General features: G+C 41.7%; 1 protein-coding gene across 1 annotated transcript in view; it reads right to left on the bottom strand.

Annotated features, from left to right (window-relative positions):
• The window catches only part of btbd16 (BTB (POZ) domain containing 16), an 84,214-nt gene that overhangs the window by 14,175 nt on the left and 55,562 nt on the right, over positions 1 to 14,477 (bottom strand). The window contains exons 14-15 of the mRNA XM_055646802.1: positions 13,443 to 13,520; positions 1,988 to 2,089 (exon numbers count right to left, since the gene is read on the bottom strand). Of these exons, the coding sequence (XP_055502777.1) occupies positions 1,988 to 2,089; positions 13,443 to 13,520 (180 nt within the window). The remainder of the gene's footprint in view (positions 1 to 1,987; positions 2,090 to 13,442; positions 13,521 to 14,477) is intronic.

Below are 14,477 nucleotides of genomic sequence, written 5' to 3' on the forward strand. Positions count from 1 at the left end.
GCCTGACCTATGAAGGCAAGCATACCGTATGCCTTCTTTCCCACACGATCTACAGTGTTGCCACTTTCACTTTCCACTTTATCTCCACAAAAATATCAGGAAAGGTACTCCTTGGTTCCAAATGCTGTCAGACAAAATTCCAAAATATTTATCAAACTTTACAACCTAATTTCTGGACCTTGACCATTTACTCGGCCACAATATGCCAATTACATGGTTCCAGCAGTCTGTATTCAGATCACCTCTGTGCAGACTCACCCCTCTTGAATTGAGTTTCCAAACAGATGTTTACACAAATTACTAAAATCCCACACAATCGACTAGTATCAATACAAATGCTCTATATTAACTGAACATTTCAGAATGTTAATGTTTTCAGTCGTCTGATCGAAGAGTTATATATTGAGTTCTTTATCTATTTGAGTTATATATCTATTTCTATACACAAAATTCAAATAATGTGGATTATTGCAATCTCTTTTTTTTTTAATTACCAACAATACTAAACAGAGAAAATAAAATTAGACATGCATCGTGATAATTTCTTCAGCAGGAATATTTTTTTTCTACTGCTGCAACTGTATTTTTGATCTGGCAGCAAACACTACAATAGGACTGGTGCCAAATTTGGAATTATTATCTGAGATTGTCAGAGGCACTGTTAATTACATTTGACTGTGATCATTTCAGGTACTGATGAATATTCACTATCTTGTATTTTAGCTGAGTGTGAAACAAAAGCCACAATGAAGATCACTTGATCTTGTACGTCTAAATGCTGCATGCTAGCCACTCATTCCAAAGGGCAATGATAATGGATGAAATTATGACCTTTAAGTTGCTTTGGAAACGTGGCTGGTTCCCTAATTATCATGTTGGCTTATTTTGTTTAGAAGCAGCAAGTTTGATTTTAACATTAGGTTCCTTATGGGCCTGTCCCACTTTGGTGGTTTTTCAGGCGACTGTCAAGTCGCTGGCAGTTGCCTGAAAAACCGGCAACTGGATCGGCGACTGTCAGAGTAGACACACACACACACAAACACATCGCAGGCGGGGCACAGGGCAAGCGGGGGGAACACTGTCTGAAATTCACACGGTGCAAAGCCAAGGTGACACAAACACACACCGCGATGAACACGAAGGTTGGCGCTGTAATTAAGACGGCTAAAGCACAGTGTATGATAAGTCCTTTAAAAGAAGGGGGGAGAAGGGGGGAGAAGGGGCGAGAAGGAGTGGAGACAACTTTTAAGAAGCCAGAGATACACGGCTGCAAATTTTGGCGGACATTTAACATTACGTCGGTTATCCTTGGTTCTGAAAACTACTGCTTACGTTTCTTTTCCCCAATGAGCCAATGAAATTCACCGGTCAGCACCGGCTACAACCTACAAGAACCTACGAGAACCTTCGACCTCCTGGCAACCCACTAGGACCTCCTGGCGACCCATTTACGGCACGAGAATTCTCGCTACTCTCCATGGCGGCGTCATTCTGGTCGCCGCTGATTTTTCAACATGAGGCTGCGACTAGTTCCCAGAATGCGGGAACTCCTCACGACCATGAAGGCAACTCCCCGGCAACCACCCGCGAACATGTGGCGTCCATGTGGCGACTGCATAGTCTCCTGCAGTCGCCTAAAAAGTTGCCTAATGCCCCTGTCCCACTTAGGAAACCTGAACGGATACCTCTGGAGACTTTGCGCCCCACCCAAGGTTTCTGTGCGGTTCCCGGAGGTTTTTGTCAGTCTCCCTGCCTGCTTCCACTACCTGAAACCTCTGGCAACCACCTGCAACCACCGGGAACCGCACGGAAACCTTGGGTGGGGCGCAAAGTCTCCAGAGGTTTCCGTTCAGGTTTCCTAAGTGGGACAGGGGCATTAGTGGGACAGGCCCATCAGATCCTGCATTTTTCATGATAATGGTGCTTTCAGAGAAATGTCTTCAAATGCAATTCTAGTGACTTGAAACAAAAAAAAACTTTAATTTACCTGCATGAAGAAACTGTAACTGGGACCCTTTTTCTCTTGAATAGCTTTGAGTTCAAAATAAAATCCACAGTAGGAAATAATTTCTGACCAGTACCGTGGTTCCTGTTTACACAGAGGAATTAAAAATAAATTGTTTCTTAACATTAAACATAAATTATTTCATGTAGCATCAAAGTATCATAAAGTTAGACAAATTCAATGTATTTTAATACACTAATACTTTTTAGTTCTGTTATCAAATGATAATGATTTGCACATCCACGATAAATTTCATCTGAGGGGATTTACAGAAACAGATACAAGGTGCTGGAGTAACTCAGGGGGACAGGCAGCATCTTTGAAGAACCAGGACAGGTGATATTTCGGGTTGGGACCTTTCTAGGACATAGAACAGTACAACACAAGAACAGGCCCTTTGGCTCACAATGCTTGTGCCGAACATGATGCTAAGACCATCTCTTATATACCTGCGCATAATCAGATCTCCAGCCTGAATATTGTCTTTCCACGACACCTCTCTGTCTTCTATTAGAAAGCCAGTTCCAAATCCTTATGACCAAGTCACTATTAATCCCAAGCGACTTAATCTTTTGGATCAACCTATCATTTTATGGATCAACTGACCATCTTATGGATCAACCTACTATCAAACACCTTACTAAAATCCATCTAGACAACATCCACTGCCTTACTCTCATCGATTACCTTTGTCACCTTCTCAAAAATCTCAAGCAATTTAGTAAGACACGACCTACTATGTACAAAGCCTTAGAAAGTTATGCTGACTTGTTCCTAATTGACACCCAAATGGGAGTAAAGCCTATCCCAAAGAATCCTCTCCACCAGCTTCCCGTGAGGCTAGCCGGCCTATAATTACCTGGATTCTCTCATTCCTTTCTGAAATAAAGGAACACGTTTGCTACTTTCCAGTCCCCCAGGACTTCCCCTGTGGCTAGAGAAGATGCAAACGTCTTCATCAAGATTCCAGCAATCTCCTCTCTTGCCTCTCTCAATAAACTGGGATATTTTTTATGAATTTATTTTTAATTAATTTATGATTAATGTTAAGAAACATATTTTTATTATTTTTTTGTCTCGTTTGTATGTTTTTTTTTTTTTTTTTTAAACTGGGTATGTGGGTGTGGGGCGGGGGGGGGGGGTTTGTGGGGAAACTTTTTTAAATCTTTCCCCTGCACGGAGAACCCGACCTTTTCTCTGTCGGGTCTCCGTTGTCGTTGGGGCCAAACACCGTGGAGCGGCTTCCAACCGGAACGACCTGGGACTCCAGTCGCGGAGCTGCGGACTACTCACTGGCCGAGTTCGGAGCGGGAGGAGCTGTGGTGGCGCGCTGCTGCGACCCGACCCAGAAGATTCGGAGGCTCCAAATGCCGGTCCGGTGGACGGTGACACCGGTAGCCCCAAGGGTCCCTACTGGGAGACCGCTTTTCGGGGCTTCCGCAACGGCGACTTCTCACGCCTGAGTTGCGGGGTTGAGGATGACCTGGAATGGGGCCTTACATCGCCCGGCGCGGCTTTAAATGGCCGCGGGACTTGTTAGCGCACGCCGGGGCTCCAACACCAAGACCCGGAGCAGGGCCTTGCATTACCCGGCGCGGCTTTATAATTGCCGCGGGACTTATTTACCATCGCCCGCCTGGGGCTTTGACTCTGACATCGGGAGGAGAACGAGGGGTGCAGGGGAGATATAAGACTTTGCCTTCCATCACAGTGAGGAGGAGATTCACTGTGATGGATGTTTGTGTAAATTGTATTGTGTCTTGGTTCTTCTTATTTGTATGACTGCAGAAACCAAATTTCGTTTGAACCTCTGGGTTCAAATGACAACAAATAAATTGTATTGTATTGTAAATCCCATCAGGTCCTGGGGATTGATTCACATTCTTCAAGAGCCCCAACAGCTCCTCCATCTTAATCTCAACTGCCCTTGCATATTAGTACAGTAAAGCGTAATTATAACAAACCATTGGCGGGGGGGGTGGGGGGTGGAGGGAGGAGGTGGTGTCCGTTATTGCTAATTGTACATTATAACCGAGCAAGGTATCATCATTTTACGTAGTTGAAATAAAGTACCTCAGCAAACTGTATCAGTGTGAAAAAGGGTCATGGTATCAATTATCCATGTTCTTCAGAGATGTTACCTGGTCCACTGAGTTACTCTATTACTTTGTACTACTTTTTATGCATCATCTGGAGGCTGGTCTCCAACTGTTCTTCCCACCATCTGCATTACTCCAGCACTTTGTGCTGTTTCACCTTAAAACTAGATACTGATGCTGCTGGTTTGCACCAGCGAGCCCTTCTTCACTGGTTCATAAGGAAGTTGTCGCAGCTCATGTTGTAGACCCTGGGGACAGCGCTTTCTCCAGGCCGCTGCCACTGCTCGGTCTCAGTGGACTTCCCTCCCCTCTCACCTGCTGCCACATCCGAGGTGGAGTATGCTGGTGACTCCGGGGAGAAGGAGATGGTGGCGGCTGGAGGGAAGAGGCCGACTGGACAGATTGACGGGAGAAGGAGGACGCGAGGGGGGAGGCCCAGTGGGCAGGTGACGGGAGGAGGAGGACGTGATGGGGGGAGGCCCAGTGGGCAGGTGACGGGAGGAGGAGGAGGTGGAAGCGGTCGAGCGGGAAATGTACAAAGCCATCTTCGACAGCAAGAAGCAACAGCAAGTGAGAGGAGAAGGAGCCCCATGATGATCGAGCGCGTCCTGTAGGTGGCAGCGGCCAGAGGAAAGTGCTTTCCCCGGGAGCCACAACATGAGCCACAACAACAGCCATGTCACGGGAACGTGGGGTGGGTGACGAAGGGCTCGCTGGTGCACTTTGCCAGACAGAAACTGGGGTCTTAAGCAGCCGGGGAAAAGGTGCGAGCCGTGAATAGCATCAGCTGGTCCGTCTGCTATATCTGAAATCCATTACTGTATAAAAGGGTCCATTTAAACAAGAATTTACTGTATTCTCCAACCTGATCTCACTGTCCCCCATGTCCTCTCTTCTTGGTGAAAACAGATACTAATTACTCAAAATGTAAGTGCCTCCCCTGATTTAGTACATCCGCATACTCTAAGTACCAATTCCCTTCTTCAGAATGATTTTGGTGGGGAGGAAAGCTGGAAGAGAGGTGGGACAAGACAAGGCCTGATGAGTCACAGTTGGATATTTACTTGCTCAGTTAGAAAATGAAAGCACTCCTTAACAGCTGCATCTAATACTGGCAACAACTATGTCTAGGTGCTTTAAACGTCAGATTCCCAACCATAACAAAATTATTGATCATAGTATTTCGTCTTTAAATGCAAGTGGTATATATATGTGGATGCATATTAGAACTGAGTGTACTGCGTGGTATTGGGTTGATACATAGTTGTACCAACAGTGCTGTTCAGTTGAAAGTTATTGCTTTCATTAAAGCATGTTCTGTTTATAGCTTTCCCTCTGTCTGTTTGCTTATGCAACAGAAAGGAACTATAAACGCTGATTGTTTTTGTGTGATCCTCAATTAACACAGCAGAAGTAGCACCTATTAGCCCAGTTGTCCACTGATGTTTTAATGCAGGGCATTGTCCCAGACTCAGCAGAAAGGACAGGAGTTGCTACGTACGGTCCTGCCTACCTGAATTTTTTACAGACCCAGAGAGCGTGAAGTGTGGGTCATCTGCTTACAACAGGCATCGATAGGACAAAGCAAGCAGTAAGCCCAACCACCTGAACACCTTGGCACTAACAGCCGGCTAGCCGACAAGGTTACTTTTGAAGAAGGGTCTCAACCCGAAACGTTTCTCCAGATAGCCTGCCTGACCCGCTGAGTTACTCCAGCTTTTTGTGTCTGTCTAAGGTTATTTTGTAAGTTTTCAAACATATAATAGTCATAGGCAGTTAATAGTAATGCAAATAATTTAAATAATTAAATAATGGTTATTAAATTTGTTATAAATAATTTAGAACTCCATTAAATTGCATGGTAATTAAAAGCATTAAGATAAAGTAAAATGTTGAGGACCTTGCTACACACATTTTTCCACAGTGTTAAATACATAGGGTTTCAACACCTTATCCAGCACCTCATGGCATTATGCCAGTGGGCCTGTGCCTTTCTTCAGAACAACACTGCTCTGCCACAAGATTCAACAGTGTGACTATGGGTGCAGTCGACAGCGAGATAAACCAGCAGGTAGACACAAAATGCTGGAGTAACTCAGCGGGACAGGCAGCATCTCTGGAGAGAAGGAATGGATGATGTTTCGGGTCGAGACCCTTCTTCAGACTGATGTCAGGGGAGTGGGCGGGACAAAGATAGAATGTAGTCTGAGACAGTAAGACTGGTGGGAGAACTGGGAAGGGGGAGGGGATAGAAGGGGAAAGCTAGGGCTGTTTGAAATTAGAGAAGTTAATGTCCATACTGCTGGGTGTAAACTACCCAAGCAAAATATGAGGTGCTGTTCCTCCAATTTGCGTTGGGCCTCACTCTGACAATGGAGGACAGATAGGTCAGATTGGGAATGGGAGGGGGAGTTGAAGTGCTCAGCAACCGGGAGATCAGGTAGGTTAAGATGGACTGAGCGGAGGTGTTCCGTGAAATTATCACAGAGCCTGCGTTTGGTCTCGCCGATGTAGAGAAATTGACACCTGGAATAGCAGATGCAGTAGATGAGGTTGGGGGTTGCAAGTGAACCTCTGCCTCACCTGGAAAGATTGTTTGGGTCCTTGGATGGAGTCGAGGGTGGAGGTAAAGGGACAGGTGTTGCATCTCCTACGGTTGCAGGGGAAGGTACCTGGGGAAGGGTTGGTTTGGGTGGGAAGGGACGAGTTGACCAGGGAGTTTCAGAGGAAGGTCTCTGCGGAAAGCAGAAAGAGGTGGAGCTGGGAAGATGTGGCCAATGATCACGTTGGAGGTGGCGAAAATGTTGGAGGATTATATGCTGTACTCGACGGCTGATGGGGTGGAAGATGAGGACAAGGGGGACTCTGTCCTTGTTACAAATGGGGGAGGCAGAACAAGAGCGGGGCTTTGGGATATCAAGGAGACCCTAGTCAGAGCCTCATCTATAATAGAAGAGAGGAACCCCCGTTTCCTAAAGAATGAGGAAATCTCAGATGCCCTGTTATGGAAAACCTCATCCTGGTCACAGATGCGGCGCAACGTGCTGTCAAAGCTATGTACAAAATGAGCATTGCCAATATAGTAGACTAAAATGCTGGAGAAAATCAGCGGGTGAGGCAGCATCTATGGAGCAAAGGAAATAGGCAACGTTTCGGGTATCGCCAATATAGTGGTCTTTTGAGGTACAGAGAATTTTTAAGGCAATGGTCTTTTATGAAGCAGTAATAGGGTTGTTGTTAGTTTATAACTTTTAACTGGCTTTCTTGTGGTAAATTAGTCTATGTAGAATATGGCTTGGTCCTGTTGGCCTCCAGCAAAGGATTCCAGGCAGACTGTTGTTTCCTGTGTTTCAGGCAGAGTCCAAAACATCCTGTCTGGCGGGTCTGTGTTTTACAGAAGTTTTATCCAAGGTTTGTGTTCCGTCACAAGTGGTACCATTTTACAGTGACCCGTGTGCTCTAAGAAATGATTGCTCTGCCTCTTTAGGAAATAAACCCGATTCTCATGTGGTTGGATGGTAGGTCCTTTGAAGCCTTGTGTGTTCTAGATATCCATCAAACCGTTGCCTGGAAAGGATAAGAAGGAAGGATGAATTATCTGTCCCACTCCTGCTAAAGACTCTCCTGTGTTGGTCCTCATGGAGGAGAGGTGTAACATATGGAACACATGTCCAGTGCAGTAAGCTAGAACTAGTACATCAGTTGCAGATGTTAGTGCTGCCAATTTGTTTCTTCAGCCTAATTCTCTATTATTTGATCATCTAGATCTTGTCCCCAAGTTTTTGAATCCTTCAATGTTGACCATTCATCTATAATCAAATAAAGTACATTATCTATTCTATCACTCCATAGATGCTGCCTCAAATGCTTAGTTTTTCCAGCATTTTTGTCCACCTTTGATTTTTCCAGCATCTGCAGTTCTTTCTTAAATATATATATCATAGATTTTAATAGAAGTACAGATACAGTTCCAGGGGAGTTTGACTAATGTTGGAGATTTTCTAGGTGAGGCGAATCTTGCACCTGGCGTGGAAGGTTATGGAATAGTAAAGGCATAGCCTGTCTGACTTTTATTGCAACAGCATATGAAGACGATGGCCTGATCTGGCTATGTTCTCTTGTTTCACATGAGGAATGCAACCATACATCGCTAATGCATCTGAAAATTCTTTATCCAAACTGTAGAAATGACCAAGACAATTAGCATCATCTCCAGTTACCATTAGCATCAGTCAGTTCGGAGTTCTGATCGACTTTTTCTGTGGCTCGGTAGTTCTGCAGGATACAGCTGAGGAACCGGTTTTCACAGGTTGCAGGTCTAACAAGATTCCATACTTTTTGTTAACATTAGTGGGTGTAAAATTGAGAAGACTAAGCTCTTTTTCATGCCTGAAGAGTGAAGACAGTTGAATTTATTCAGCGCTTCACTACTCATTAAAATACAGGGCATGAACAGTCTTGGAATATCTGGAATGGAGCCCTTTCTAGAACCATTCAAAATGGCTGGAAACAGACTCATTTATATTACATACTGTCTGCTTTTGCAAGATGGATACAATTTTCTTTCAGGTGGTTGGTTCAGTCTTTCAGTTCGATGTTCGATTCACTGGCCAGTGAATTACTCGTATCTTTGAGTATCTGATGAATCACCAAATCTATTTATAAATTCCCCAGGAGGAATACTTTCCTGCCTCAATCGTCTGATTTATTAGGTTATTTTTAGTTACAGGTTATTTCCTGCCATTTGCCTCACAATGTCGCAAAGGAATTTGTGACTGACTAAAGAAAATGAACTTCCTCAATTGCCCAGAGAAGTCAGATTCAATCCATTTCCAGCACCTGTGAGGAATAATAGACTACTTCCATAAGGATTAGATTAACAGGTAGGAAAACAACGTTAATGGTGTTCTGCTAACATTATTTACACGGAGATGTGAGTTGCAATCTATTGTGTTTTGTTCGATATCCTGTTCTTGATTCTGGTCAGAGAGCCAAGAATAATCACTTGGATTCTGCTAAATCAGATTTTTTCCCTGGACAGTAAAGTTCACATGTTTACTCTGTATTAAGTAGGTAAATTCACCACACTTGTTTTATCAGCTCTCTCCTTTGCTTGCATAAATGACTTCTGATCAGTGATATGGAGGTATCAAAATATATTCTGGGATTTTACTTATCATATGCACCCTAGTGGCAAAAATGCTAAAAGCCCAATTCAGTTCACAAATGTACTACCATTCTACAATTAATTAGATTAATTATAACACATATGTAGTCTGTTTCTACATTACAAATTATGGTCTGACATTCAATTGTGTATCACCTAAGAGTTTTATTTTGGTGTAAGAATAGTCCCTAAATAAAGTCTGAACATTAAATAACATAGTGGTGAAATGGTGAATTTCAGTTTAATGCATATAACATGCACAAGCACAAAATATGACAGGCATCCAGAACGGACAGTATTTCTTGTTCTACATTGCATATTTGGCACTGCTGCTACTATGCTGGACTGCACGTCTACCACAAAGATACCATCTGGGTCACACAAAGGAATCAGCCCTGACTGAAAGAAACTCGTGTCTAATTTCATAAAGACACACAGTACCTGCAATTTTGATGAGAAGTCCTTTACATCATAACTGATCAGCTCAGCGGCAAGGACAGAACAGATTACTTGTCATTATTCAGGGGAGGCTGTATTTTTTTTTGAGATTCAGAAATATTCCATTCTTTCTGTCTATCCTTAACACCATGACTTAATTTCATCATTCTAGAAGTGAGATGTCTCATCTCGGATCCAATTTGTCCATCTTCCAATCAGTTCAATGCAAGCCAGTTAAATGGAGTTGAGAAGCTAAAGCATGGCATACTTAAGTGGTCATATCTTTGGAAATTGTCAAAGACACAGTTACTCTGCAAAACGGCAGAAAATATCATTATTTATGTCATCAATACAAGCAAAACCTTGTTAACAAGGGGACGAAATCAGTTCTGGAACAAGCTGCCATAGATTCCCCATTTTAGTATATATTTCAAGTGTGAATGAATTTCCAGATTGAATTAATTATTATTGCAGGAGCAATTTCTGTGAAGAACCAACAGAACTTCTAAACTTCCAGTAAGTCTTGAATCATGTTTGAAAAACAAACACTGTAAATACCAGAGTGAATTTGTTGTCCAAAATATAAAGCATCCAAATCTTATTTTCATTAAAATTAAAATTGTGAAGTGACGAGGTTTCTCATGTAAATTAGAGGGTGGAGGCGGAGGTCAAAAAAGTAGTTCAGTGAAGTAGAAGTTATGACACATTACAGAAAAAACTAATTATGTTAAAAATTATCACCATACTGTAAGATAAGCCTTAGATGATCAAACCGCCTTGGTGCCATTAAGCATCTCGCTTTGATACAGTGAGGTTGTTGGAGAAAAAGGTAAAGGAGAAAGGATTGTGGCATTGATGAGTCAAGGACTGTGGTAATCAATACCTGGTTATTGGTCTAGATATCAGTATGGTTGGGGATTGGAAAAGGTTTGTCAATCAACTTGGAAATCAATGCCAGTACCAACACGCAAAACATGGATCTAGCTGCAGACGAGCCGGGCGGAGGAAGAGTCATGAGTCATACTGGAGTGTGGGAGTGGGAGCAGAGATTGAAAGTTATGCAAGCAGACTTTTTTTAGGATTCACTCCAAATAGAGTTGAGCGATCTAATGAAGTGAATGGATATCCTTAGTCACATGTGTGACCAAAAATATGAAAAATTGTGGAATACATCTCTTCGAAATCTGACGTATATTGTTTTGTACTGTATTTATGATTTTTTTTTTGAAGTTTATCAAGTGAAATGTTTATATGTTCTCACAATGTTTGTTTAGGGTCAGAGGTCAAGTATGACTGGTCACGTGTGTGTCCTCACACGGAAGCATTTTTTTCATAACTCAGTTTATCTTACAATCTGTAAATTTAAAAAAGCTGGAATGTTCATATCTGAGCAGACATGTGTTATAGTTCTGTAGGTATGAAAATAGCAATGAATAAGATTAATCTCTTAGAAGGATTTTTAAATATATTACTTTATGTGATGACATCTGGTCACGTTTTGTGGCATTTCTGTTCACTTTCCAAAGAATGGCCCAAATACACTTTTTAAAATTGCAATATTGAATTAATATAACCTACATAGCTTCAAACTTTACTAAACTTCTTGTGGCTTTCTGATCTTAAGGCGAATACCTAATTGATAGCTAGATTTGCCCTTTGGGCAATTGAATGTCAGACTTGATATTTGTATAAATAATATTGTTATGTATTGTGTAAAAATCATAATGATTACAATAAAAATAATCATCTTGAGTTCAGATAACAATAAACCACTCAGCCTATTTTTTCCAGTTTATGGTATATGAATTGCTCAGACAGTTTTCGTAACAATGTTCCTTCCCATCTACATCACTGTGTACATAATGGTCTCAGAAAAGTAGTAAAGTTGATGCAAGTAATTCAGCCATAACTGAAAATCAATATCACATGAGATTGTTATAACAAGGCTATCATTTGGCCACTGGATCAAAACTCCAGGAAAAGGGTGTTCTACTATTACCACAATCAATTATACTAAGTTTATTTTAAAGTGATGCAAAACATGTAGCAATGGCATTCTGGCTGTTCACATCACTGTTGAATGGGAGGGGGATCTGTGTATTTGTGGGACTTTGTTTGCCATGCTCTGATGGATGTACAACGTGTAATAATCAGAAAGGACTGATACAATCTAAGTTCGTAGAATGAAATTTAACTGTTTCCATATACACTGACGATAACCATTGATGCAAAACTCACTGTGGATTTTGTTTCACTAGACTACAGGATCAAATAATAAGCTACACTGATTTGCTACCAGCTCTGTCCACTACAATTCAATACTCCTGATGAAACTTATTCCTAACCTTGAACAGACAAACTAGCATTGTCTAAGAAAGAAGCTTTACTGGAGCAATTTGAAAGGATCATAGGCATCTTGCAGGTTAATGATATGCTAAAATTCTATATATTTTTGGTGTTTTTCTTAGTTAGAAACATAGAAAATAGGTGCAGGAGTAGGCCATTCGGCCCTTCGAGCCTGCACTGCCATTCGATATGATCATGGCTGATCATCCAACTCAGTATCCCATCCCTGCCTTCTCTCCATACCCCCTGATCCCTTTAGCCACAAGGGCCACATCTACCTCCCTCTTAAATATAGCCAATGAACTGGCCTCAACTACCTTCTGTGGCAGAGAATTCCACAGATTCTCCACTCTGTGTAAAAAATGATTTTCTCATCTCGGTCCTAAAAGACTTCCCTCTTATCCTTAAACTGTGACCCCTAGTTCTTGCTAGTTTCAAAAACTTACAGGGAGTGGTGAAGGAAGTACCATCAGAGCTGACATCAATGGTTCTGCACAAATTGGTTGCTCTCAGTTTGGGAGCAGCCTCTTGGAATAGATCATGAGCTGAATAATGAACGCAGGTTATGCAGAGCAAGGGTAAAAGAGACACGAGAAAAGACTTACAAGGAGACTACATCTGCCTGGAATATTTACGAGAACTTTAATGAAAGTGAGAGGATTAAAATACCATGGCAATACAAGAAACTACAGATGCGGGAATGTTGAGCATAATACTAAGTGCTGAGGGAGCTCAGCAGGTCAGGCAGTTTCTGTCGAGAAAACTGAAGAATAAACTCTGAAGAAGAGACCCAACCAAAGCAACGCCTATCCATTTCCTCCACAGATGCCGGCTGACCTGCTGAGCCACTCCAGCACTTTTGTTTTGATTAAAATATTTAATGGCTAGTCATGCCAAAGATACTAACCCTATCAATAGAGAAACAGAGTTATGGGCGTGTCCCACGGCGATTTTTTAGGTTACTGCCGGCGACTGTCATAGACGTAGCAGGTCGCCGAAAAACCGACGACAACCTACGTCATCCTGGTGACCACCTACGTCAAGCCACGCTCGTTGGCGTCAAACTCACTGTCGCTGACAAATTTTCAACATATTGAAAATTTAGCAGTGACCAGAAAGACGCGATGATGTTTTGCGCAACTGAGGAGACTACTGCCGGCAACCACCGGCGAACATGTGGCGACAAACTAGTCGCCTGTAGCTGCCTAAATAATCCCCTAAGTGGGACAGACCCATTAATGTTTCAGGTCAAAGACTTTCTTTACTTAAACTTTTTAAATCACAGATAATATTTTGTTTGAAAAACCTAAATTGCAGGAAAAATATGATTTTTTTCAGGAATGTTAATACTTTGTGATAGTCTTGATTGGGTAACTAATGTTTATACCTCTGTCAACATGAAACCAAATCGGATTGCTTCAGAGGGAAAGTATTTTGCACGTGGCATGTCTCCACCGTGTTGTAGCTAGAAAATGAATGAAAACATTCAGATCTCACAATATGGTCTTTCACAAAGATCGCTATAAATAATTCTTTGATTTCTTTCAAAGTATTGTGTAGTCATTCCAGACATTCCAGACATATTCTTCTGACACGAACGATCACAAAAAAATGTAAAACATAAATTTTAGCTAGACAATGGATGTTACCAATGATAAAATTTGAAGATCAGCTGAAATTCAAATTGTAATTTTTATGTACTAAACTCCAAAAGAAAATACATATTTGTTGCTATTTTAAAGCTATACAACAGCCTATGCATGAAAATATGTTCTTGCCTTCTTGAATGCCAATTTTTAATTTTTAAGGTTACAATAATTTGTTCTGGTTTTCCAATTAAAAGGAAATACTTTCAACAGCATCAATTATCTAAAATTCTATTATCAATGTAAGCACCTTGATTAGGTAATCTATTACATTTTTAATTGAGGTACGACAGACTATGTTTTGCCATCTGCCTCAGAACACAAACATTAAGTCTTGGAACTGTTTTGGGAAATCTACATTGTACCCATTCCAAAGATATTACAGTGAAATTATTAATTCAACATGCAATGGACTTTGATGGTGCCAGACTAGCAGATTTTCCAGACTACCGGATATTTCAATTAATAATCTAACACATTTACATTTTTTTAGATGTTATTCAGTTCAATAGTATAATATATTTTTCAATGATCCAGCAAATTTCAAGAGAGCACAGGAAACAGAACTAAGTGAGTTTCAAGGAAACATGGCCATGGTCAGTTTAAAAGTAGTGCGAGAACTGGGGCCCCAATGTGTTAGGAGTGGGAACTGTGACCATGGTGTGTCAGAGAGACAACAGAAAATGGGTCCACAGCATGTTGGTGAGAGCACTCAGTGAGCCAGATAACAAAACATTGGGATTTTCAAACAATTGGCTTCCAGATTATCAGAGTTT

The sequence above is a fragment of the Leucoraja erinacea genome, chromosome 15 (assembly GCF_028641065.1).
Source record: "Leucoraja erinacea ecotype New England chromosome 15, Leri_hhj_1, whole genome shotgun sequence".
Lineage (NCBI taxonomy): Eukaryota > Metazoa > Chordata > Chondrichthyes > Rajiformes > Rajidae > Leucoraja > Leucoraja erinaceus.